Raw genomic sequence first — 26,056 nt, 5'->3', positions numbered from 1 at the left:
ATAAGTTATATTTTTGTCCCCTTTCATAACCAACCACCTAGAGAAGAGCATGTCATTAAACTGTCTGCCCTCCTGTTGAAGGAAAAATATTAAAGAGAAGAGGTGAAGGGCAATATCCAATAATAGTCATATATTTATCTTTATCTATATTTAGTTTCTCTTAAACATTTTTAGAACAGTAACAGATGGTTATATTCATAAACTTAAATAAGATTTCCACCCAGCTCTGAAATATCTGTATATGATCTCAAAATACTGTAAATGCCACCCACCCTCCCTTTAGGAAGAAATTGAAATTAAAGTTAAAAGGCTTCCTTGAATACTTTTAAATATAAGTAAATGATTTTTTTAAAAAAGAAGAAAAAAAAAAAAAGGAGAGGAACTGAACTAAAGACAAGCATTCTGGAAAAACAAAAACAAAACTAAATCAAGTACATAGTTTCACTTGATGTTTCCTTGAAAAGCAACGGAAGCACTTAGCCCAGGTTTGAATATACAGAAAGGGTCATGCAGTGAGAGTTGCAGGGGGCATGCTTTCCTTTTATAGTTCAAATGCAGGGAACCTGGCTTTTGTGGGGACCAGCAGGTCAGCCAGGAAATATATTGTTCCAGCCATTCCTACAGTAGGAGAAAGAGGCAAAAGTTATTACATCAAATGACTCCATTTTATAGTGTGGCTCCATTTTTTAGAATCAACAACTTTACGATTTTAACAGCAATGATTTAAAAGTGGGAATCTGTCTATATTTACATGCATTGCAGTTCAAACATTACAGATCACCAGTGAGGTGCTCAGCCTTTTTAACAAGGTGGAAGACAGGAGAGAGAATGGAACCAGACAGTTCAAGTCACAGCCCTGCCATTTACCATATGTGAACTCCTTCACCATGGCACCGTGGGACACTTACCTGTCTGAGCTTCAGTCTCCTCATCTGTGACATGAGGACAGTAATGCCTATGTGTTTTAGTGGAAATGATTTATGGCGGCATCTGCAAGATGCCCAGCATGTGCCTGACTCATAAATGGCAGCCACCATTGTGACTGCTAGTTTTAGGTCTGTGGTAATACACTTGCCAATTGAGTTTTAATATTGATTTGACACATTAGGAAATAAGTAGTTTAAGAAATAACCATAAAATTAATTTGTTGGTAAAACTCAAATTCAGATATATCAATTACCAAGCAGAGAACTAGCTACTGATATCATAAGGCAAATAAGCAATGTGTGAAAAATACCTTCAAAGAGGGAGAAGGGGGTGTCTGGTGTCCTGCATCCATGTTCCCCATAATCTAAGCACCATTCGGCAAACTGAAATGAGACCCAGGTTAGATAACTGTAGTGATTTCTTCCAGAGACCCCCCCCCCAAAGGTTGACAGAGATTGTTCCTAAGTACTCTGAAAAGTCAAAAACTGTCTTCAAGTCAGGGAAAAGGGATTAATGCAGAGAAACACGTGGTCTGAAAGTGTATGAGGCATGGGAAGAATTTAATGAGCCATCTGAGCCATGTATCTGCAAGGTTATCAAAGGCAGAAAGGAACAAAATTACTATACATCTTTTTTTCTTTACAAATGCTGTTGAGTAGGATTATGTCCCTTTCAAAGAATGCTAATTCAATTGAAAGGCTTTTGAAGGTTTTTCTTAAGTAACTGTGTTTGTTATTTACAGATTCATGGTTTTAAAAATAAATTAATTAAATCAGATGAACTACAGCCCTTTCTACAAGCTTCTGGAAGAGGTGTTTTCTTTTTGGTGGTTCTGACTCCTACCTTACAGGCCCTATACAGGTACTTCATATCCTGTGTGAGGTTGTACAGGGTCAGGAAGGCATAGGCGTTTCCTGCAGTGCCGTGACACAGCCCATATCCCTTCTTCAGCAACCCATATTGCCAGATCACATCAGCACACTGATAGGCATCACAGAGATACTGTTCCTCTTTGAACACCTGCATACAAGGGACATACATTTTATTATAAGGGATATAAAGGAAAGTTCTATTGACATTCCTTCCTTATAAGTAAGCAGGAGAAACCAGGAAAGGAAAGAGAGAGGGAGGTGGCTTGGCAAGAAACGATAAGGGGTTTACTGATAGAGAGATGTGTTACATTGGTAGTGACAAATTACTAAAATTGACTAGCTTTGCTTTTTTTAAATAATTGGACATTAGTTTGTCTGTACAAAGTTTTCTGTGCACGTGTGTTTGTGTATGTGGGTGTCATTGATGAAGCCACATTATTTAGTGTGCAACTTGCAGATAGCATTAGACACTTTCCAAAGAACACATGCTGTCTTTGTTAACCATGATGCTGTTCACTTTCAGAAAGGTTTTTTACATACTGAAGAAAATACTGTTACTTATTAATATGCAAATTGATGATAAAATACTATACTTTATCAGAAAAATTAGATAGACCTTTGCAATCTTTTGCTGCCACCTATCTCTTGATCAAAGACTTGGGAAAATTGAGTAGATATTTTTAATACCTAATTGCAAGCTAAGTGTCTTTAAAAATAGAATATTGCAGTTTTAAAAGTTTTTCCACTATATCCAACTTTCTGAAATGTACATTATATTCTAAAAGCTTATTTAGTTATGAGATGCTAGTGCCTATTTATAGTCTGCAGATTTGTAATTTGTTGATTTGGCACCAATGGTCATAGATATTTTGGTTTACTTCCATTTTTTTTTTCTCAATTAAAAATCTTTTCTTCCTTGTTGGCAGTTCTGCTATAACATGCTTTTTAGGAGTGATATTTATATATTTTTTTACTGTGATAAAACATACATAATATAAAAAGTTACAATTTTTACCATTTTAAAGCATACAAATCAGTGGCGTTAATAACATGCATGAAGTTGCATAACTATCATCACTGTGTATTTGCAAAACTTTTCCATCATCCAAACAAAAATTTGTACCCATTAAGCAATAACCCCTCATTTCCCCTTCCCCCACAGACCCTGGTAACCTCTATTCTATTATCTTTCTCTATAAATTTGCCTATTCTAGATCCCTCATATTAACCATAACATCACATAAGTGGGGTCATATAGTATTTGTCTTTTTGTGTCTAGCTTATTTCACTTAATATGTTTTCAAGGTGCATGCATGTTGTAATAGATATCAGAATTTCATTCTTTTCTATGGCTGAACAATATTCCACTGCATGCTTATACCACATTTTCTTTATTCATTCATCTGTTGATGGTTTTGCACCTTTTGGCTATTATGAATAATGCTGCTATGACCACTGGTGTACTTGAATCTTTTTTTTTTAGTTCTTTTGGGAGTAGAATTACTGTATCATATGTTAATTATATGTTTAGTTTTTTGAGGTACTGCCAAACTGTTTTTCATGGTGGCTGTACAGTTTTATATTCCCACCAGCAATGCATAAGTATTCTATTTTTAATTGAGCTTCTGAGATACTTACCTTGGCTCTGCCACTGATGCTATGATCTTGGCTACTCTACCTGTCAGTCTCATATTCTGTGAAAGAATGTCTGCTATAGTAGAGATGGACTGTGAGAATAGATTATAATCCATTTAGCAACGTGACCTTAGGTCCAATAAATTATTTATTGCTCCTCTAAGAATTATGATAAGACTGATTTTAAATTATAAATTTTTTTGTTATGTTTTCCAATTTATTTCTAAAATGAGAAAATACACAGTACCTTATAGGCCTGGGTGAGCATGTAGATTACCCCAGGGGCGCCATGGCACCAATGGACAAGCAGATCTCGGTTATCATCCACACATGGAGGGTAATTGCCGGAAGGGAATTTCAGATGGCAGACATAGTCTACACTGGGCTTGACCAAACTATGTAACTTCAGTTGGCTTACTTGAAGGCTGGGCTAAAAATAGGAAAGGGAATTATTAGTTCTGCTGAAACAAACAAATCTTACTAGGCCTCTGTATGAGTTTTAAATCAGGAAAAAAAAAAAAGCATGACCAAAAGGAACTGGAAGGTCATTAGCAGGTTTTGGATTCCATCCAATTTTTTCACCTATTGGATGCCTTTATTTTAATCTTCTGTGATTTCATTTTAAGATTTTAAATAATGGAACAAACTCAAATTAGGCTAAAGTTAACTCTTGGGCCTTTTGTATATGTTATTTTTCAACATTTGTTATCTACGTACAAATGCTTGAGCATGTGAGTGTAAAAAAAGTTTTCAAAGATTTCAACACCTAAAGAATGCTTTAAAGGACACAAACAAACTACGCAAGCCAAGGATGACTTTCATTATTACATTTACAGAACTGTTAGGTGATATTTCTGATAGAAGCGGATACTAACAAGCTAGGAGACCTGGCCTCTAGATGCTAAACTGCAGTGTGACTATAGATCAAGTTTTTCTGCAGAGAATTTGGGACAGATCTATATGCAGAATTATTTTGATACAACAATGTACAAGATTTATAAGACATACTGACATAGAGCACAAGAGCTGCCATTTTTGATACAATTTTTTAGTTTCTACTTTAGGTCCTGTTCTTAATGCAATGCACTGCTCACTTCTTCAAACAACAAATTCAAAGTGTTGTTTTGCCAGGCAAGGAGGTGGGGTGTGTGGGGGTGAGGGGTGGGCAGTCATGTGAAGCACAGGCAGGAGGCAGTGGTGGCAGGAACAAGTGATATTGATGATTCGACCGTCACAAGATTCTGAAAGTACACTGAATTCTTTAGGGGACATACAGATTCCACTCTGCACAAAGAATAGTGCTCAAGCTCAGTTTAAAGTGCTACAGTAGAAAGAGTGAATTCTACTCAAACTTGTAGGAATTATCCAACATGGCCTAAAAATAGTATTTTATTTTATGTTGAGATACATAGGTACCTAATAGAACAGGCTTTCAGGATTAAAAATTAAATAATTTAAAATAGAAAATAACCTGCAAATGGAAAAATCAATACTTGGATTTTCAGATTTCCTATTACAGCTAACAAAAGGAGGCAGAGTATGTCTCCTGAATATCTGTTTCAATGAAAGGTCAATGAGGCTGTCTAGTCTCTGACATGTATGATTCTAACTCACCTTGAAACTTCAGAAGACATGAACTCTCCCTCCCTGAAAACTTTTAAAAATCTACATTCACTACTGGAAATAGAGAGCCATGAGGAAATGTGCCAGAAAAATAAAGGAATTTAAGACTAAACTGTCAAAACCCCTAATTTTAAAACTTCTAATTGAGACGTGCAGAATAAGTATAATGGCTAGTCTCTGATTGCCACTAGTACTCAAAGTGACTTTGCTTTCAAAAGAAATAATAACCTTGCGTTTTTCAGCTCTGTTGCCATTGTTTAGTTGTAGGTAGAGGCCATATCTGACACTGATGTTGTATTATTACAGACAGCTACTCAATCAGCTGGTAATAGGTGTATCCAAGCACTCATGTTGAACATATTAATGAATCACTTCTGTTTATGCCACACTGTGTTTTGGGAAGGTGAGGAGGGTACTTCTGCTGCCATTAGAAATCAATTTTCTTTTGCCATAAATTCTTATACCTATTCACAAGTGCCAATTTCTCCTTAAGAAGAGCTTCATAAGTCCGCTAGAACGACACTCTCATGAGATGTTCTTTTTGACCTCCTCTCCAAATTATGTTTGCTGCTGTTTGTCTTCGGTTTGTTTGATTTTGGCTGATGTGTACCAATAGTGCTAGATCCCAAGAACTGTTCGCCAAGCATAGTCAGCTATTTTTCAGGTAAGTTACACAATCCATTGAAAAGTCTCCTCAGCTTAGTCTCTAAGCGAGTCTTAGGTAATGTGTGTTCATTTGTTTTCTATTGATTTTGTTCTTACTCCTGGAATTTGTTTCAGTAGGTTGTGCTTTATAATGTGCAATAATATTCTTAAATCAAGAATTTTTTGGAAGAGAATAGAAGGCACTTCATATAGAATTATATGTCAAAACACTGTAGTGTGCACAAGTGGCACTAGGTAGGCAAGTATGGTCATCTACAAATCAATTGTCATCTCAAAGAATAGCACCTTTATGCTTATGCATTTTAAACTGCACCTTGGCAAACGTTACCATTGCTTGTCTAGGTCAAGTAATTACAAGGAAGGTGATGCACTGGTTGACAGAGTGACAAAATAGAGCTAAGCACCTGTCTTCTTACTCGAAACAGTATAAGTGTCAGGAAGCATATTTTGAAGTCTCACCATAATCACCCCTTACCTGCATCAGGAAGTAATAAATTCCTGCCAGGCCATGAGCAGCCCCCACATAATATTCCTGGTACCATTCATACATCAGTGGAGACTTTGCTGTGAAGTTTCTCTTTCTAGCTAGGTTTTCTCCAGAAGTTAAAACTGTTTCACAAATCTACAGGGAGAAAACAAACCAAAAAAAACAAGATAATCAGAATACAAACCTTCCTGGTGGTGGTAAGGAACTTTTTGTTAAAAGGTGCCAGAGGGGCCGAGCCCGTGGCGCACTCGGGAGAGTGCGGCGCTGGGAGTGCGGAAGCGTTCCCACCGCGGGTTCGGATCCTATATGGGGATGACTGGTGCGCTCAGGGCGCTCACTGGCTGAGCGCAGTGCGGCTGGTCTCAAAAAGGACAAAAAAAATAAATAAATAAAATAAAAAAAGGTGCCAGGGAACATGACAAATTAGACATCATCTTTTGGCCAGGGAAGGGCACAGTTTCATTCTGTACCAGAGAAGTGGATGCAACTATATTCTGCCTGAAAGAAGAGGGTATGGAGGGAATCTTGAACTCTGCACTAGAACTTACAAGAATCTGCCTGCCAAAGGAAAGTATAAATTCTTCCAGGCTCAAAAGGAGAAGTGGTGAAATCTGGCCCTAATCTTCTTCTGAATAGGCCTCTAAGCTCTCAAAAGGAACAGGTGGGCCTTCTGCTCCGAGTCACTCCCTATGGTGTTCCTAACAGTGCTCAGTGTGAAGCTGTTGGTTCTCTGACTGTGCCTGACCTTTAGTGGTCAAGATATATCTTCCTTCTACTTGAGATGTGCTAACTGGAGAGACAAAAACAATAGTTTAGGCAGACAGGAAGTAAGTGGGATCCTAAAAAGACTCCTAAAAAGCACAAAAACATGGTACCTGCTGAATATGGCTTTGAGGAATCTTTTCCACTCCAAAGTTCTTATTGACAAAAAGAAGAGCATAGATGTAGCCCATCCGTCCATAGAGCATTTCACTTGGAGCATGGGAATCAATCTTGTTCAGGTGAATTAGCCTAGGAATAAAAAGACAAGCCTAAGATAATTTGAAAGGGATCAGGATTAAATGTTGGTATATACTTAAAAACAGTACATTTAAAAAATACACATACACACAGAGACTATATATATAATCTAATCTTTGAACCCTGACTATCATACATACAAGAGTACTTCAAAAGTTCATGGAAAGATTCGTATTATCTTTTAATTCTACTTTTCGACTAATTTTTTGAAGTACCCTTGTATATATGAAAGTTAATTGAATTTCTTTTCTTCAGTTCATGATGGAACTGACAAGAAACTCACAGAGTGAAGGAATGCAAGTATATGGCTGAGGCTATCTAACACCTCCCCAGTTCCTCACAGAGGCATGCCTTAAGACTACTGTTTTAGCAGTTGGGGCCAAAGAAGCCAAGAATTGCTGGTTATTACAGCATTTAGCCTGGAGAAAGGGCTAGGTCAACACTCAAAGGACCACCTGTGTCCATAGAATGAAATGCTTGCTGTACCCCAGTTATCTCCTTCCTCAGTATATTTCTTAACGTGTCACCAGGCCTACTTGGAGTGTCTGTACAGCAGCCAGATCTGCCACCATCAAAAATACATACAAATGGCACAAAGGTATCCATCAGTCTTCCTGTCCCCCCAGACTCCTAGCCTTCTAGTACTTTTCAGAAACAAACACTGTTACCAATTTTTTTGTATATATCTAGAATTATTTTATGTACTCATAAACATATACATATTTATAAATATATTGTTCTACAGCTTGCTATTTGACAATACATCTTGACAACCATTCCCTATCAGCATATAGAGTAGTCTCACTCTTTATAACAGTTGCCTAATACACCATTAAATAGATATATTATCATTTATTAGGTTCCTATTGACAGACTCAGTTCACCTTTTAAAAAAGTTATTTTTGGTTCCGATTCTTGGTAAAGAGGAAGCACATTCCACACCCTGCCTCTCCCACTAAACAGAGCTCCAAAACCTGCACAGAATACACGAAGCAGTTATTTGTGAGCTCTGGAAAGTAAATAATGACAGGCAGAATGGGGAAGAAGACCAGAATGCCAAATACCACCAAACCAGTGATGAATGTACGTTTTTTTTCCCTTCTGGTATTCCTGTAGAAGCAAGCACCAGGGGGCTGATTGAGAGAGCTCCAGAAGCTCTTTAGTTCTGACACAGGAGGAACAGGAAAGGGAACTCCAAACAAAGAAAGTGGGTAAACCCTGCATTTTTCTTCATTTTCCTTCTTCTCTTCTCTGTTCTCTCGCACCAGAGGCCATAAGCAATCTCATCCTGGCAGCAGAAGTGGAGGTAACAGGAGCCCACATGAGCCTCAACTCTGAGGGAGGAAACCTTCCTCACAGCTCTGAGGAGCTGTGGTCCCAGGAGGTGGGGTGAACCCCCACTGCTTTACTTCTCTCTCTCTCCTTCATATCACCTGGCCCCATGGGAAGCACAGGGCAGGGAACAGAAGCAAAGCCCTAGCTGTCTTGCCAAAGGAACAAAATGGAAGCCCCAGTGAACCACAAATTAGGGGGAGATCACAGAGGGAGATAAGCTTAAGAAAGCAACCATATTTGGCAATTGGAACTCTGAGAATTAACTTTTTTTCCTTTTTGTTTGGTGGGGGAGGGGGAAGCAAATATAATTAGTAGGAAAAAATGTCCTTGCTATTTTTATCACGATATTTTTAAAGTGTATCTCAATTATCCCTAAATTAGCCTACAAATTCAATGTGATCACATTTAAGTTGCTAAAACATTTACATTTTTGGTAAAATGTGACAAAATAATATTAATATAAAGAGCCAGGGAAATGCTGGAAAAAGATTAGTCAGCGAGAGGATATTAGCCCTACCAAATGTCATCAGGTAGCTTAGGAAACTACACGTACTATTTCATGTTGGTTCTTAAAATTTCTCATCTATAAAATGAATAGTGCCTTTTGATTTAAAAATGGACTCACTTGTTGTCTGTATGGAAATTTTCTTTTAAAGTAAATTATGAATGGTACGCTATGCTTGTGTACGTATGTCATCTAACCTTAGTTTATACACTAGGGATGGTTAGTTAGCATTTGAGGTGACAAAAATCATGCCTCCCCCCACACTCCAGGGTGATTGGTTACATCTGAAGTACTCTAGTCAGGAATCAACATTCAGAGGTACTCAGCACTTCAAATAACTTTACCAAAATGTATACCAGAGGATTTGTCGTAAGTGTAGTAAGGAATGTTAGAAAGCGGCTTTTCACTGGCTGGAGGTTTGACAGATGGTACAGATTTTCCCACCCTTTCGTGAATAAAATCTAAGAAGGGCTTGAGGCTAATGTGGCTTTCTCTGAGCTACACGAATGCGGTACATATGTGTATCTTCTTCCTAATAAATGTATGTACACTTGGCAGAATTGGGCAACTGCTTGTGTCTTCATTTTAACATAGTCAGTGGGAAGGGTATAGCTGAAAGCGTACACAGCCCCCACTGCAAATCTCTGGAGGCCGCCAATATTTATGAACAAACTAAAAAAAACCCAAGCAAACAAAATCCTGGAAATTATTGCCACCAGGCTATACACCCATAAAGTGACGAGGTCCTAGCTCCACGGGGAGGATACTTGTGAAAGAAAATAATACCACCCTCCCCATTCCCCTTCTCACGCTTCCACGGGGGCTTGTGGTAAGGGGAAGGGAACACAACATTTAAAATAGAGAGCACAAGTTTTAATAACTGGAATGAAATGATTTTTGTGACTGAAAGCAGCTGACAGCTATGAAACAAAGACAGAAAAAGTTATGAAAAAGTCTTCTAGGGAACTTACTCTCCACTAGGAAAGAGAGTTTGGGAAAGCATGGACAGTTGCAGATCCTGAAAAAGTTACACTTTTTCATATTATACGTCAATGAATTGAGGCATCGCAAACTGGTTAAATATGCAAATGCTGGATCATGCATTTTTCTCCTTCTACAAATACAGGCAATAAACTTACAGTGGTTAGGTCAGAGGTTCCTTTCCATTTTTGTGCAGTACCTTGTTTGACCTTTTTAAAACATCAACAGGCCTAAGTGGGTGGTAGACTTACGGGCCATTTTGTTTTCTACTTCAATACCATATATATGTGTACCTATGCACACAATTTTTAAGAGAACTTAAAAACATTTATTTAAAAAAATATTACTTTTTTTCTCATGCTAGAACCGGCAGCTCAGTATGTTTGGACCATAGAAAATAAAACCTCTTAACTAGATACAAACTTAACCATTGTAGTAAATAGAACACATGTCTCAGAGTTCTGATAAGAACCCATTATCAAGTTTTAATATAAATGTATCAAATTGTATAGAATTTAGATATAAAAAAAGCACTTTTGATCTTTTCCAAAGGAGATTGAAAGAACTATTCAAAAAGGGAAATTTCTGTGAGTTTTTAAACAAAAACTGTTCAATGGAAGTATTACTCAGAACAATCATTACATTAACTCCAATCACATTCCTACCAAAATAAAATGTTTCGATCACTGTACTAGAAAACGCCATTTTTACATTTTCCAACGTTAACGACTTACACTACCACTAGATGGCAATATAAAATTAGCATTCCAATTATTTTGAAGCCAAACTCATTTGCATTTGGGACATTCAAAGTAGGTAGCAAATAACTTCCAAATACTTGAAAATAATGTATTGCTTCAGAGCACCTCAATAAAACAATACAGTTTAGGGTAACAAAGGAAGTATTCCATTTTTTTCTGAATTTGAATTCAAATCACTAAAACTCATAAGTTGGATCTGATGATTACTAAAGGTAGGACTTGTAACTGCACGGTTTATGTGCTACATTCTCAAGATAAAACTAAGATATGATAGCATTTATGAACTGTAATGGTTATTTTATGTGTGTCCAAAAACTCTCAAACCCACAAGCACACCTTGCAGCTCCATTTATTTGTTTGGATATGTTGATATTAATAGCAAGCAATCTTCAGAAGAGATAAGCAAGTCACTGAAATGTCACTGAAGGAAGGATAAAGACACATAAAAAGATAGCTCTGTTCCACTGCTAGCAATATTTCTCCAGGGTGATACTGGGGAAAGTTTTTTTGCCTTGTATTATCAAAAGGTGTGTAACTTTAAAAAACCATCCTTTTCTGACACATCACACTACAAAGGAGAAAGGTCATACTTTTCCTGAACAGAATGCCAAATTTCCTCATCATTCTAAGTACTGGCCCCAGAGCACTACATATGTCAGTTAGTCACCTAATTGGGTACAAAATGGGTGATGCTCTCTATTCATGTTCTGGTATCAATATCTCTGTGTTGAAGAACGGGTCAAACTGGACATGATATACGAGTTTATCAAGCAGTAGGAAGAACAAGCACTGTGTACTGTCCTCCCCACCACTCCCCAGCCATTTGCAGGACAATTTGAACATGAACACATACATGTACTCCTTTTGAGGAGTCACAGACTCCTCCAAAAGAAAAAGTTAAGAAGTGAAAATGGTTTCTCCAGGCTGAGTATAATTTGGGGGTGTTATATACCTCCAGAAGACCTAAGATACCAAGGTAAGTACGTCTATCCTAGGGAAACACTGACTTCTTCGGATTTCAGTTTCTTTGTCTAAGGACTGGGTCTTAATGTACATTAAGAAGCGCAGGAGAGGTAAGCTGGAATGTGATGTCGGCAGTGAAGCACAACAAAGACATTACACAGAGAACGTGACTGTCTGTGGTATCTCAAAACAAGCTATGTAATGAGGAAGAAGGTTGGTAAAAAGTAAAACAGACTGGGCCGGCCCGGTGGCGCACTGGATAGTGCGCTGCTGGGGAAGCGCGGCGGCGCTCCCGCCCGAGGGTTCGGATCCCACATACAGACCAGTTCCCACTCACTGGCTGAGCGGGGCGCGGGAGCAACACCGAGGTTTGCAATCCCGTTGCCGGTCCCCGGTCCGGTACGGGGGCAACACTGAGGGTTGCGATCCGTTGCCGGACGCGGAAAAAAGACAAAAGACAAAAAAATAAAATAAAATAAAATAAAAAATAAAAGTAAAACAGACAAATAGATTTATTGAATAACTGATGATATCAATTAACTTTGGATTTCCTAAAGTTAAAATGAGAAGACTTACATATTTTTCCTTTAAAAGGGAGGAGATGTGAAAGGTAAAGCAAGCGCTATAATTTACAAATCATTCTCTTTTTTTCTTTCTGTTCTGCCATAAACTCTAAAAACTTGAAAAATCAAAGCTACAGCCACAACAGCATATTTCCTATCATGTATCTACAATCTATATTTTTAACCATCACAAGCCTACTGACTATAAATAAAATATTGTTGAAATGTCACAAAACTAAAAAAGATATCAATAACAAAAACACCTTTATTACCGAGATATTAAAAAAAAAGAATACAATCTTAGCTTACTCTTAAGAGTGTTTTAATTTAAAATAACCAATACTGATATATGGTACCATTTCCCAAGAGTGTTTCTTAGAATAGGCCCTCAAGATGCCATCGAGAAAAAAGGCTGTCAGTGTAAGCTTGGTGAATGCTGCTTCCTCTGGTTGCTGTTTTTTCCCTGCATATATAAGCTACTGAAGACTCTGAGCAGCCAGTAAAGACGCGTATTTATTTTTGTTTAGTGTTTGAATACAAACCTCGATCTGTGTGAACAAACAAAACCTTGTTTTCATTGAACACTTATTAACATTCCTCACACAGAAAAGTATTACCATTTGATTGTACATAGTTTGGGAAAGGTTGGCATTACATGTAAAATATTAGGACCACTATAATTTAATTTGATGGTACTTAAGAGTGACTCATTTAGAGACTATCTTGAGGACCTTTAAAGCAGATGTGTATCTAATGGCTTTAAACTGGTTATCCTGAAAAAAAAGGTAGCTTCTGTGTTTCAAATTTAGGTAAGTATGGTACAGTTTTGTATTGCCTGGTCTTATGTAAGTCAAGAACACACCCTTTAATTAAACTTTTGGGGAAATCACTATTTTGTTTTATCTGCCATTTTGGCCAAGCTTGGTGACAGGTTTAGTTTTTTCCTCTAGACATACTAAGTAATGTGCTTTTTGTTTTTAAGTTGCACTATAAAACTTCTAGCCTCTGGTAGTACAGCATAGGCATGTATAAAAAAGGTATTCTAAGTTATTTTAATTCATGGAATGATCCAATATAATGACTCACAAATCATTACAGGTAGAGCAAAAGACTCTTTGGCCCACACATTCTGTCCTCTTGTTACAATTTCCAGTGGAAAAAGTCAGCTATAATAAGAAAATATCACAGTATGGGACAAAATTGGGGGAGGAGGGAGAATTTAAACAATAAGGGTGTAGATGATTCCTTCTTTAAATACAACACAGTCATATCTTTGCCTGTTGATGAGATATACACTACCACATAGTATAAGATTAACCAAGGGAACCTCAACAAACTAAATTGATAATGATAATGCTATTACAACCGTGGTCGACTGAGGGCCAATCAGTGATTAAAACGTGGCTGGAGTTCAAACTTTGCATGTTAGTGTTAGCAAGCACAGCTGGAGCCTAACAGCAATGCATGCAGAGTTGTACAGCAGCCAGATTTCTTAGTAGAATTCTGAAAAAGTGCTCAATAAATTCTAATAAGGCAACAATTGTAATTTAATAGTACAAAAGTTTAGTAATCCTTCATAATTCACAAGCTTCTAGTATATTGCCATGATTTATATTAAAAATGAAAATCTGGATTTGCATGTCATTGTCCTAAGAAAGGCAGTTTTGAATCAGTTTGTGCTCCCTTAGGAGGCCTCTCCCAGCCTACCAACACGAAATGAACCACATTTCTTTAAATGACTGATCTTGGATAGCACCTTGGATTAGGCTTTTGACCTCATTTATATAACTGAACTGATGTTTGATTTGGAACATGACAGTGTCTTACATCTTGCAATAAAATAGGGATTATAATGATTGTTCCTTAACCACAACACAGGAATAAGAGAACTGATCAAATTATAGTAGTAAGATTTATCTGCTGAGAGAAAAGTAAACTCACTAGAATGTTCTTTTGCTAATGCAGAAGTAATGCATAATGATGTCTAGATAATAATCCTCACACAGAAACATGATTACCGTGTGATATAATCATTCGCCTGCTTCTCATTGTTCATCTTGTGATACAGCACAGCGGCCGCTGCCAAGGGGCCTGCATCCCCACAAAGAAAAGTGATGGAACGCTTGGTCAAACAGTTCAGACTTTGCTTTACGTAGCCATGTGCCATCTGTAGATAGGCAGGGTCCCCGAACACATCATAGAGATGTAAGTAAAGCACAGCAACACCTGAAAAGCCAAAAGGAAACAATGTAAAGATGAGGGAAGGGCAGTAGATTTTATGATTTCAGTGTGTTTCCTACTCAGCAGTGTTGATTTCTGCTAAGTTGTAGCAAATATGTAAATTATCTGGAAGTTGAGGTGACTGTAGTTCTAGGCTCAGCTCTATTGCTAAGCAGCAGTAAGCACCAGGAAGAGTCCAATCACTTACCTGTTATCAGTTTCCTCATCAATACAACTCTATCAAAAAATAAGAACTCTAAGACTCCGGCAAACAAAGAGACACAGTCTATTATTAATCCTTGTTGTACTCTAGCTATTATTGTGTTAATATGTTCTTCTTGTTGGTTAAATGATAGGTCACCAAACTATAGTTTCAAATAAATAGCCCCCTATTCATTTAATGAATAATTATTTAATTAATAATAAACAAGAATGTTATGTTTTGTTAGCTAGAGAAATTCAGACTAGGGAATAAAAAACTGAACTTCTCTTCATATAAAAAATAATTTTTTGTGTGAGAAGGCAGTTAGGGTAACCAAACCCCCTACCGAGTATCCTTCCAGGCAAGGATTATAAGAAAGTAATTTGACATCTGAGAAAATATATTCAACTCCTCCTCAGTTTTTTTTCTCTGTTGAGGACCCAGCTACTTTGTTAACCATAATGTAAAAGCTGCCAACGACTTTTGCTTTGGGCCTTACTCGATTGCTTTTTATCCTGGCTTTTGAAGCCTGCTATGTGTAATTGAGGCGTTGTCGGCATGTCCTTATTCTAAATGCCTGTCACAGTAGATAGAGCCTTCCCTCTGAAGCCAGCTGGTCTCAGGGAAGACTCAAAGATGTGGAGGAGGGAGCCTGCCTGCCTGCAGCATTTCCAGAAACTCATTTTCCCCTTAAAGTACATTTTCCATCTCATTTACCGTTTTTAGAAGACACACAGCCTCTGTTTAAATCTAAATTAATAGAGCCAATCTCTTCATGGATTTCAATGCAGTAAAAATGCAGCCTACAAAATTACTTTTCACTGTACTGAAGACAATTTTAAATTTAGATAGTTTTCTCATTTTGCATGGGTAATCTCCAAAGCTTTATGCTACAGACAATTCAATTTCACATGTACATTAAGGCCAAATTTTCATTTCCTACCAAAGTTAATAACCTTGTCTGGTCTTTCAAAGTGGCCTGATGTTAGTGATTCCACAAGCTGATGATCAGATGTACCAATGCTTAAGGTTTGTAGACAAGTGTACAAAACCATGTATGTGGGTAAGAAAAAAAAAAAATCTCCTTTTCACAAATGATCAATGTCAAGAGCTTCTTTTAGAATTTGGTTTTTAATAGGTTTCATTTCTATCCATATCACACATCTGCAGGCAACCCATTTAAATTGTTACGCTTCCATTGTGCCCCCCTAGTCTAATTAAGTTATGTAAGCACCAAAGCCAGATAATGACATGACAGAGATCTGAGAAAATATAAAGTGATTAAATATGAGTCCAATGATTGTTTTCCTTTTCAGGCCTTTGTCTCTCATTATCAACAATTCCTCTTGGCCTAATATCTAACAAACAAAACCTATTAAGGCTTGCAATTGTAAGATTTTATGTATTTTTCATGAAAAACAGGTAATCATTTCTTAAGTCTTAGAACATTTCATTTGGATGAAATAAAATTTCTTTTCTTTTTTCTTTTTGATCAGCAGAGAATTATCTTTCTAGTTTCTGGGATTCCACAACCTCAGATTCCATTTCTCTCCTTCCTCTTGTTCTGGGCCTCAGTGTCTGCATATTTTGATTAAGCAATCTCCTGCAGGTTGCAGTTTAAGGTGTCTACACTCATTGTCACAAAACACCCATGGATGAAAGGGACATTAAGTGATGCGTGCTGCTGCTAATTAGAAAAATTTTTCCTGAACATGCTCATTGTAAATCAGCCCAGCTCAGAAAAATAAGACAAGATGTATAAGTCAGAGACATTTAATGCCTCATCAATATTTTATAACCCATGAGTAATCCTAATTTAATAACAGAAAAATGGGGAATGTAGAGGGTTAGAAATCTTGACTCTCGGTTGATTTTTAGAGTAGGGTTTTTAGGTAATGCACGAATGGGGCAAAAGCCCTCAATTTAGGGGGCAAAAGTCCACAGACAGCAGGGCAAAAGCCCATCTAATCAATTCTAATCAAGTATATGTTGATTCCCAGCTGATTTTTAGAATAGGGTTTTTAGGTAATGCACATATGGGGTAAAAGCCCTTGGCTAAGGGGCAAAAGTTCACAGAATGGCAACAGCCCATCTAATCAGCTGTAATCACTGTTCAAGTATGGCACTGTATACTTTAATGATTTTAAAGCTAACAGGTGGTTGATATAGCAATCCTGTTAAGACATTTTAAAGAACTGCTGTAGGGAAAAATGTGAAAAAATGTTTGCTAAGGGCAAGCTGTCTGTTGGTGGAAATTTTAGAGACAATTACACTTAGATTTAATCATAAGAATGTAACTTTTGCTTAAATCATCTGAGGAGAGGTTATATTTTAGATAATGATCGCAGTTTGACCAACTTAGCTTTTCACAAATTGTACTTTAGAACTTTATGTTGTTAATTTTACTGACGTTACTCGTTTCCATTGTTTAAGCCATAGTTAGGTATAGATAACTTTTGTCACACTGCCCATGTCTTTGTGTCCTTTTGAAATGACTGAATCAACTGATTTTTCTTGTGAAACTTCCTTGTCTTTACAATAAAAAACAGAAGCTAACTTTGAATTGGGGCTGCACCCAGTTTTCTCCTTCTAACAGAGGAATTGCTGAGGTGAAGTCCCTTCAGGCTCCTCATTGCTTTCATGTTGCTTTGAGTAATCTTTTTTCATCTCTGTTATACAGTGAGAAGTATAACAGGGGAACTGCCTGTGTCCAACTGTCTTGAACCTGATCCTTATGATCCTCCAACCCTTGACAATATTCATGCATATAACATCACCTCTGCATAAAATACCAAAGACTCAAAGATGGTTGGCAAGGTGGGAAATAAAGACACAAACCCAAGGGCTCTGCAGAGAAAACTCACCCAGTCCTTCTCAGTCCTTAAATACTTGTATACCCACAGACCTAACCTCAGTCAATGCTTTGAAAAGCTCTTTCAAATGTAATTTTTATCAAAATATATATGTTCTTTGTGGAAAAAGTCACATAGTACTGGAAGACTTAATATGTAAAACCCAGTCCCCTATTCTTGCCTCCAAGTCAACCACTTTCAATCAGTTTAGCCATTTCCTCTAGTGTTTGCTTCCATATTTCTAATAATATGCTTATTCAATTCTACCTTAATTTTCTTTCTTTGTTGAGGACCCAGCTACTTTGTTAAATATATGTAAAAGCTGCCGATGACTTTTGCTTTGGGCCTTACTTGATTGCTTTTTATCCTATTTTTGAAGCCTACTATATGTAACTGATTTTTCTATTTCAGACATTTTTGACTCACCTACTCTGGAAGATGAGGATTTAGCTCTTGTGAGAGAGACTGCAAAGTGGTCCCCAAATGTATCTCCTTTTTCCCTCAATAATGCTCTAGATTTTAACTGGGCATATGGGCACATGGCTGCCCAGAATAGCCTTCTCTGCAGCTAGGTACAGCCCAGAGGATTGTGACTAGTGGGAGTTGTGTGGGCATCTCTGGAAAATGTTCTTGAAGTGAGGGGACTAGCCATTTCTTTCCCTTTCTACTTTCTTCTTGGCTGGATGGAATGCCAGTGTGATGGTGTAGTTGGAACAGCCATCTCAGACCATGAGCTGGAAGCTGTGTGATGAGGTTGGGAAAGCATCAAGATCAAAGCAGCCTAGATCCTGGAGGACTGTGAAGCTGCCATACCAGTCCCTGGATTGCCTACATACACAAGAGACAAATAAACACCTGTCATATTAAAACCACTGTTATTTTTGATGTATTGCCACTACTGGTAAGCCTAATCCTAAATAATACAGCTCATTTAAAAGCTAGAGAGGTAGGCAGAAGCTACATCATATAGGGTCTTGTAAGCCAGTTAAGGATTTAGGGTTTCATTTGAAAAGCACCATTTTAAGCATGGGAAGAACATAATTAGATTTGTTTTGTTTTATTTTTTTAAAGTTCACCATAACCACACTGTAGGGTTTGGAAGGGAGTGTGTGGAACAGTGGGTGCAAAAGCAACAGGTAGGAGGATGCTTCAGGAGCAGGAGTGAGACCCACGGTGGGAGCTGTAGTAGAGATGTAGTGAGAATGAACTGGAAATGTATCTGTCTGGAAGGTAAAATCAACAGAACCTGGTTCAGAATGATTGTGAGGGAGATGTCACGATGGCTCCCAGATGTCTAACCCCAAAGCAAAGCAGCCAATGGTGCCCACTGGTGCCCAAGATGGCAAACACCTCTGCTGGAGGGCCAGGTTTGGGAGGGAAGATTACAGTTGTATCCATTCATTAATTCATCCTCAGATATGATTCTATTCTCTAAGGTCCCTTTTCTTCTTTCTCTTTATTATCACAGAATATGCTACTTCTTTAAAATTGGACAAAAGCCAAGTGTATTATTCTTGGGCTTAAATTTGAATAGCAAATAAAATTTCCTTGTATACTGTTTGCTAAGCAAAAAGTAGAATAATACAGACATGCTTCCTTCTTCTATCTTTCACCTTTTCTTCCAGACCAGAAAAAATTTAAATGGAATTTAAATTTTGATTGCATTAATTGTAAAAATCTGCTCCAAATTGCTTTAGATTTCAGAATTATTTTATTTTTAAAACACAAAAGCCCCTCTTTTGAACCTAGATTCATTTTTACATTTTCACTGATATAAAATTTAAGTTAAATATTGTTTATTTCTTAGCTGGTCCACTCCATAACTACTATCAATTAAGCTATAAAAACTAAGGCTTTCTGCTCTGAATTTTACGATCTTGTTAGATTTGCTCAAACATACATATTTTAAAAGAAAGTAATCCTTAAGAGATATGCTGAGAAATGAGTAAAGCAAAATCTCATTATCCATAATTTTCCCATTAATCTCAAAGTCATTAAAGATGATCAATAAAGTACTAGAGATATGTTAATTCCATGTTAACCAAAATAGTCAGTGAATCCCAATGCACTTCAGGAGCAACTGGACACACACACACACACACACACACACACACACACACACAAACCTACTTCCTTTGTGGTTAAGAGGCCAGAAGAAGCGAGACATGTATTACATAGAACTGCAATGTTCAATATGACAGCCTCTAACCATAAATGTCTATAAAAACTTGAGTTAATTAAAAGTAAACAAAATTTAAAATTGTTTCTCAGTCACACTAGCCACAATTCAAATGCTCTATAGTCATATGTGGCCACTGGCTACTGCAATGGACAGTGACGTAACATTTCCATCACTGCAGAACATCCTACGGATGGTACTGTTCTGAAGCCTGGGGATAGGTGTCATTTTGTATCAGAAGTTCAGGAAGTCTGGCACTGTTTCACAGTTCATCCTAAGATGGTTTTGTAATATTGGTAACTAATTTATTTGAAAGAAAAAATATACTGTGAGGACCAGATAAAACTATGCTGTAATAGGAATCTGTCTTGGTTGTTAGTATAGAAGCTCTGAACTTTATTTTTCCATTCTGCTTCCTTCTGTAGCTACTGTTCTGGGAAAGGAGAGTAAACTGTTTAGGGAGACTGGTATATCTGCAATTTCCTTACTCAGCTACTGATGCCAAGTAGTACTAAAAATACAGCCAGCTGTTGAGAAGTAATTAATACTAAGCCTTTGAATTTCTGAGGGATCATTAGTCCTATTCATCTTGACCAATCAAGACTTTGCTGTGTCTCAAATGTATATGGAGATGATAAAAATCTCTACAGATATGTGAAACTCCCAAAACACTTCTCTGTAATTCTGCGTTCAAGAAATCACTCAATATTTTTCATGTATTTTACAACCAGCCTACAGTGATGTAAAAACCTCTGTGCCTTGGTACCTCAGCTCTGCAATGTATTTCCTTGCAGATCAGGGGCATTTAAAGACTCTTCAGGTACTTTGGTAGGAAAACTCATGTTCTGACTTTAGATCTGCCAGTCGCTGGAGGTGATTAATTAACACCTACTAGTTTTAAATGATATGGAGACAGGAACATCCTAAAGGAGGGGTGTTCCAGTCCAAGTAAATTGTTTCCCAACTGAAACTTTAAAAGCTCATCAATTATTATGTTTTCTTCCTTTTGGATTTATGGAAACACAAGAAGTGAAAGTATTCTCTGATTAACTCCCTACAGTATGACCACCTGTCTTTCTACATCAGGCTAGTACTTTCTAATAAATGTTGAGCATCCCTAATCCAAAAATCAGATTTGGATTTCAGAATCCAAAATTCTGCAAAATACAAAACTTTTTGAGTGCCAACATGACACCACAAGTGGAAAATTCCATACCAGATCTCATGTTATGCACCACAGTCAAAACACAGGCACACAACAGTTTGTTGTTGCTGTTTAACAGCTGCAACAGGTATTCTGGTGGGCTACTGTGCTGCTTAGTTACCCTGAATACATTATTTTTTCACTGTATTAATGTCATATTTTTTTTCCCATTAAGTACTTATGGGCGTTTATGTGTGAATAAGTATAAGAAAATGAATGCCTACCAGTAGCATATAAATTCAGAGTCAGGAATGATGGTGATGCCAAACAAGCACAGACTGTCCACATGGGTGGCTAAGAGAGTGACTCCTTTGCTTTCCAATGGTTCAATGTACGCAAACTTGGGCCGACCCTGTGGCTCCCTCGGGAGAGTGCGGCACTGGGAGCGCTGAGGCCGCAGGTTCGGATCCTATATAGGAATGGCTGGTGCGCTCACTGGCTGAGCGCAGTGCAGACGACACCAAGCGAAGGGGTATGATCCCATTACCGGTCACACACACCAAAAAAAACCAAAAAAAAGAAAACCAAACAATGTACACAAACTTTGTTTCATGTACAAAATTATTAAAAACATTGTATAAAATTACCTTTAGTCTATGTGTATAACGTATATATGAAATGCAAATAAATTTTGTGTTTAGACTTGCGTCCCATCCCCAAGAAGTGTATATGCAAAAGGACACTCTATCTGTACACTGTTTTGCAACTTTCTCTCAATTTTATGTGTAAATGTTTAAGCATGCTCATTTCTGTTTCTTCAACAAAATGATAGTTGTCCTTAGGGCAGGATTCCCATTCTAGTCACTGTCGTTACTGTGCACAGCACTATCCACAAAGCCTGGACGTAAACACTGTGCACTGACTAGGACATCTCCTCAGTTGTCAGATCAAGGCTGAGCATCATGAGCTGCTGGCCATCCAAACTCCAGTGCTTTTAATACAGGTAGCCTGGGGAGGAAACTAGCCATGACTCTGCACTTTTAATTTAGTAAGATTGCCCCAAACAAAGGATGGGAAAATAAAATAAAGAGGGCAAAAAAGCACTCTGCAGATGTGTCTTCTTTTCTCCTTTATTTTCAGAGCTGACTGTCCAATAGGAAAAGAGGTTAAGAAAAAAAAAAAGAGGAAACATTAATTTCCTCCTCCTTCCCTCAGTGCCCTGCACTCCACTGCTTGGCAACCAACACTAAGAAGTAATGTCAAATTAGGAAGTGTTCCTAGTCTTTATCTAGACTTCCGTAATAGGTGATAAATTCCCAGCAGTCATTAGGAGCATGGCCTCAGGAATCACTACTGGGGATTGAAGCCTGGCTCTGCCACTTATTAGCTGTGTGGTCTTAACCCATTTTCTAAACTTCTCTGTGCCCTCTCATCTTCATCTATAAAATGAAAATAACAGTCGTTACTAAACAGAATTTTTGTGAATCATGCAAACCACTTTAACAATATCTGGCACATAGTAACTACTCAGTAAATGCCCAAATCCATTAAATATGAACCTCAGTGGGTGTTGATTAAGTCACTTTGTCTCATCTCTGATTCCTGATCTAAAGGGACAGAGTATAGAGGGAACCATACTCTCTCTTTGCATGTTCCCGCCTCTCTCTTCTTTCGCTGGCTTCTTTGATAAGTGAGGATGGAAATACGTTCCCTACACGTGCCATCTGGCCTCTCTCATTAGTTTTTTGGGAGCCTGCTCTGTCCTTATGCTCTGTCTCTTCGCCTCTCTCCTGTTCCCCCCATGGTAATGCACACCTTGGGCTGTCCAGATGCTTTGTTTGAGTCTGGGAAGATAGGTTCAAATCAGAAGGAAAGAAAGAAGAAGCCTACTTTACACTTGGGTCTAAACAATATGCTATTTATCCAGCTTTACCAATATAAAACAGATATTATGAACCCTACCTAATTTCTCATTTCATTTCTCAATTGAATCAGAGGTTGAAGGGAGAGAGATGTGATTTACTCACATTCTAACAAATATGAATTCCCACCCTTCCTCCATTCCACTTTCCATCTACTCATCCATTCGTTCATTCATTCATTCATCAAATATTAACTAAGCACCAACTGGGAACCGGGCCTTGTGCTAAGTGCTGAGGTTACTGAAATGAAAAAGAGACATAGCCCCAGCCTTTCTGGTGTTCTCTATAAAAGTCAAATTGCTTAGATATATCTTCTTTCCCCCACTACCATTTCTTCTGATCTGTCTTATAAACACTCTCATCCTACTCTCTGAGCTTCAGCCAAGCATACTGGTGACATCTAAACCTTATCATTGTTTCAAGCCTGTGTCTTCATCATTTAAGATGACCTACAGTACAATGATATCAACACTATATAAAGTGCAGTCAGAAAGCAGGTGACACTCTTGGTACATTCATCTATCTAGTGGTCACTTGAAGGGATCTAATACACCCAGTGTAGATTCACGCCCTTGATTTCTTCCACTTGTCCTACAAGTTCTGGCTAGCCAGAAGTGCATCTCAGGAAGGTAAAGGACACTTGGTCAGGGCTCAAATTAGGCATTGAAATGTTGACTCTGATGAAGAGCTTAAAAGGAGATCAAATTACAAAGAGAAGACACCTAGCCAGAATAATTTCCTTTCAAATAAGTCTGGTGTCAGCAGTAACTAAGACCCATATGCTAAAGCTGTGGCTCAAAGGTTATACATTTGGCAGATCAGATGAACAGTATCTTGAAACACTTGCGTTTAGAGTGCAAGTTAATATTACTCTAGGGATTACGCTGTATATCCCCTTATTTAAGATGTTATCCAATACTGGAAAAGAGGAAATATATGCCAATCTTAGCCTCATTAAATTTGTGAGTTGGTTATAGAAGATTGGGTCATGTCTTTTAGAACTAAAGCCCTTAAAGTCGTGTATGTATATATATTTTTAAGCATGAGCTGATCATCATTTCCCCTAGAATCATAGTTAAGAGTGGGAAAAAAATGAAATTAAATGACGGCTAGCATTTTCCCTCATTCTCTCTGAAAGACACTAGCGAGATCAGCCATCCCTTGGATTTAACTTTTCTCCTATGTTATCTGCAAGGAAAGCAATCTTTTCTACTAAATTCTTATTTCTAACACAAGAACACTTCATCTGTTCATGTAGTCCTTTATAATAATAATTCCTCACTAGTATTTTATGCTTTCTATTTTATAAAGCACTCTAAAATCTTCTCCCCCCTAGAACCTACAGTCTACCTGGAACAGAACCCAGACCAGCTCAATGGCAGGTAGCATTATGTTCTCTGGTGAGTCCCCACAGACCTCCAGACACCACCGAGAACCACTCAGTAGCTGACCATTGGATCTGATCTTAAGGGGCCTCCTTGCCTGCTATTTTTCCGTACTGTCTGCTGCTATGTGTATAGCCCCATATAACAGTGCTTGATGGGGTAGCTAAATAACCAAAATGCTTCTCCTGCTACCCAAGGTGAGAGCACATACTGTAAAGAATTCCTATAAGTCTACTTGGAAAGGCAAAACGAACAACTCAGTGCCTATTGTTGGCATATGGCACACGTCAATATCATACTGCCTTATGCTTAATGTACTAAATTTTAAAAAGGAGGATTTTGGTGAAAGGAACTGAGGATGTTCATTTGAAATATTGCTTATTAACAGATGTAATAGCTACTGATTGATTTCAGACTATGAATCATAATTCACTTGAGAATATCCTCAACAAGCCTTTTCAAATACAAGAATTATGAGGAAAACCTTCTACCTGAAAAACATGCTGAATACATTAATGAAGGATTCGGAAGGGGGGAACATACCTTCTATAGAACCACTCTGGAGATTTTATTTTTCTAGCTGCAAATCCCCATAAATCTTTCCAGGGTTTATTTTATGTCCAATCCTAAATAACTCTTTCCCATAGACTTTTAAGTGATAATTACTCCTGACTGTCTAATAAGCCTTGTTTTCTTCTTTTTTTCCAAATTCATTTCATACTTTATCAGGGCTTAATCTCATTTTTTTTTAGTAAAACAAATTTGACTAGCCATTACCCATTTCTCAAAAGTTTGTACAGCATGAGTGTATCATGATTTCATCACTCAAACTATTCCACCTTATAGCTCATTAGTAAATCTCATTCAGTTATAAAACATACGGAATAAAACCAAATATAGAAGTTGAAAGTAAACACACACACACACACTCATGAGGTAAACGGCAGAATTCAAGAGCAAGGCTTATTGGGCTTGAACCCTAACATTGTCACTTGCTAGCTGTGGACCCTTGAACAAGGTACTCAGCCTTCTTTGCTTCGCTTTTCTCATCTGTGAAATGGGGTATGAATAGTATCCATGCCATAAAGTTGTTCTGAGGTCTAGATTAGTTAGTTAATACAAAGCACTTAGAATGGTGCTTGGCATATAATATCGTTATTGGTGTACATACATACACATACCCTGGCTCATGTCGTTCAAATGTCATAGTAACATTTTATTAACACGAATTATGTTTAAATCTTTTCTTGTATACTTCCCTTAGAAACCAAAATTCATTTGTTGTATTTTATTATTATTGAATTCTTTTTTTTGAACATTAATGTCTAGGAGTAATTTAATTCTCAATTACTGCCTAAAAAATGATAAATCACAGCACCTCATTCCTGGATGAGCATGACAGAGACCAGAGGGATTTATGGCAATATGTCTCATTTGACTATTTGAGACAACTGTAGGGTTTTTAAAATTCTTCCCTACTTTCATTCCTATGGTCAAGGCATTTTACTTCCCTGTTGTGAATAAAAAAAGGTAAAAGCCAGGAATATAGCTTGTAAAACTGCACTATGACAACCCACAGGTATAAATATGTAGTCTCTGGTGGAAATGATATTTGAATTCTATTAGAAGCCCACACTAACCATTCGCATTGCTGTATCATATCCTCTGCTTCCATTTAAAAATAAAAGCTATGAAAATTTCAGTTGTAAAATAGTTTGTAAAGTGAATGTAAAGTACTTCCTTTTTTTTTCTCTTTTTCTGTGTCCGGCAACGGATCGCAACCCTCAGTGTCGCCCCCGCACCGGACCGGGACC

At 37.6% G+C, this 26,056-nt stretch overlaps 1 protein-coding gene across 2 annotated transcripts in view; it reads right to left on the bottom strand.

The window, feature by feature from the left end:
- Positions 1-429: 429 nt before the first annotated feature.
- Positions 430-26,056, bottom strand: part of LANCL1 (LanC lantibiotic synthetase component C-like 1 (bacterial)) — a 35,877-nt gene continuing 10,250 nt past the window's right edge. For both annotated transcript variants that reach the window (XM_008580410.1, XM_008580412.1), the window contains exons 4-10: positions 14,357-14,564; positions 7,086-7,221; positions 6,199-6,345; positions 3,682-3,864; positions 1,771-1,947; positions 1,238-1,310; positions 430-618 (exon numbers count right to left, since the gene is read on the bottom strand). In XM_008580410.1, coding sequence (XP_008578632.1) covers positions 542-618; positions 1,238-1,310; positions 1,771-1,947; positions 3,682-3,864; positions 6,199-6,345; positions 7,086-7,221; positions 14,357-14,564 — 1,001 coding nt within the window. In that variant the 3' untranslated portion in view covers positions 430-541. The remainder of the gene's footprint in view (positions 619-1,237; positions 1,311-1,770; positions 1,948-3,681; positions 3,865-6,198; positions 6,346-7,085; positions 7,222-14,356; positions 14,565-26,056) is intronic.

This window comes from Galeopterus variegatus, unplaced genomic scaffold (assembly GCF_000696425.1).
Source record: "Galeopterus variegatus unplaced genomic scaffold, G_variegatus-3.0.2 Scaffold2080, whole genome shotgun sequence".
Classification (NCBI taxonomy): Eukaryota; Metazoa; Chordata; class Mammalia; order Dermoptera; family Cynocephalidae; genus Galeopterus; species Galeopterus variegatus.
Note: the sequence above shows the minus strand (reverse complement) of the source record. Positions and strands in the feature narration are given on the sequence as shown.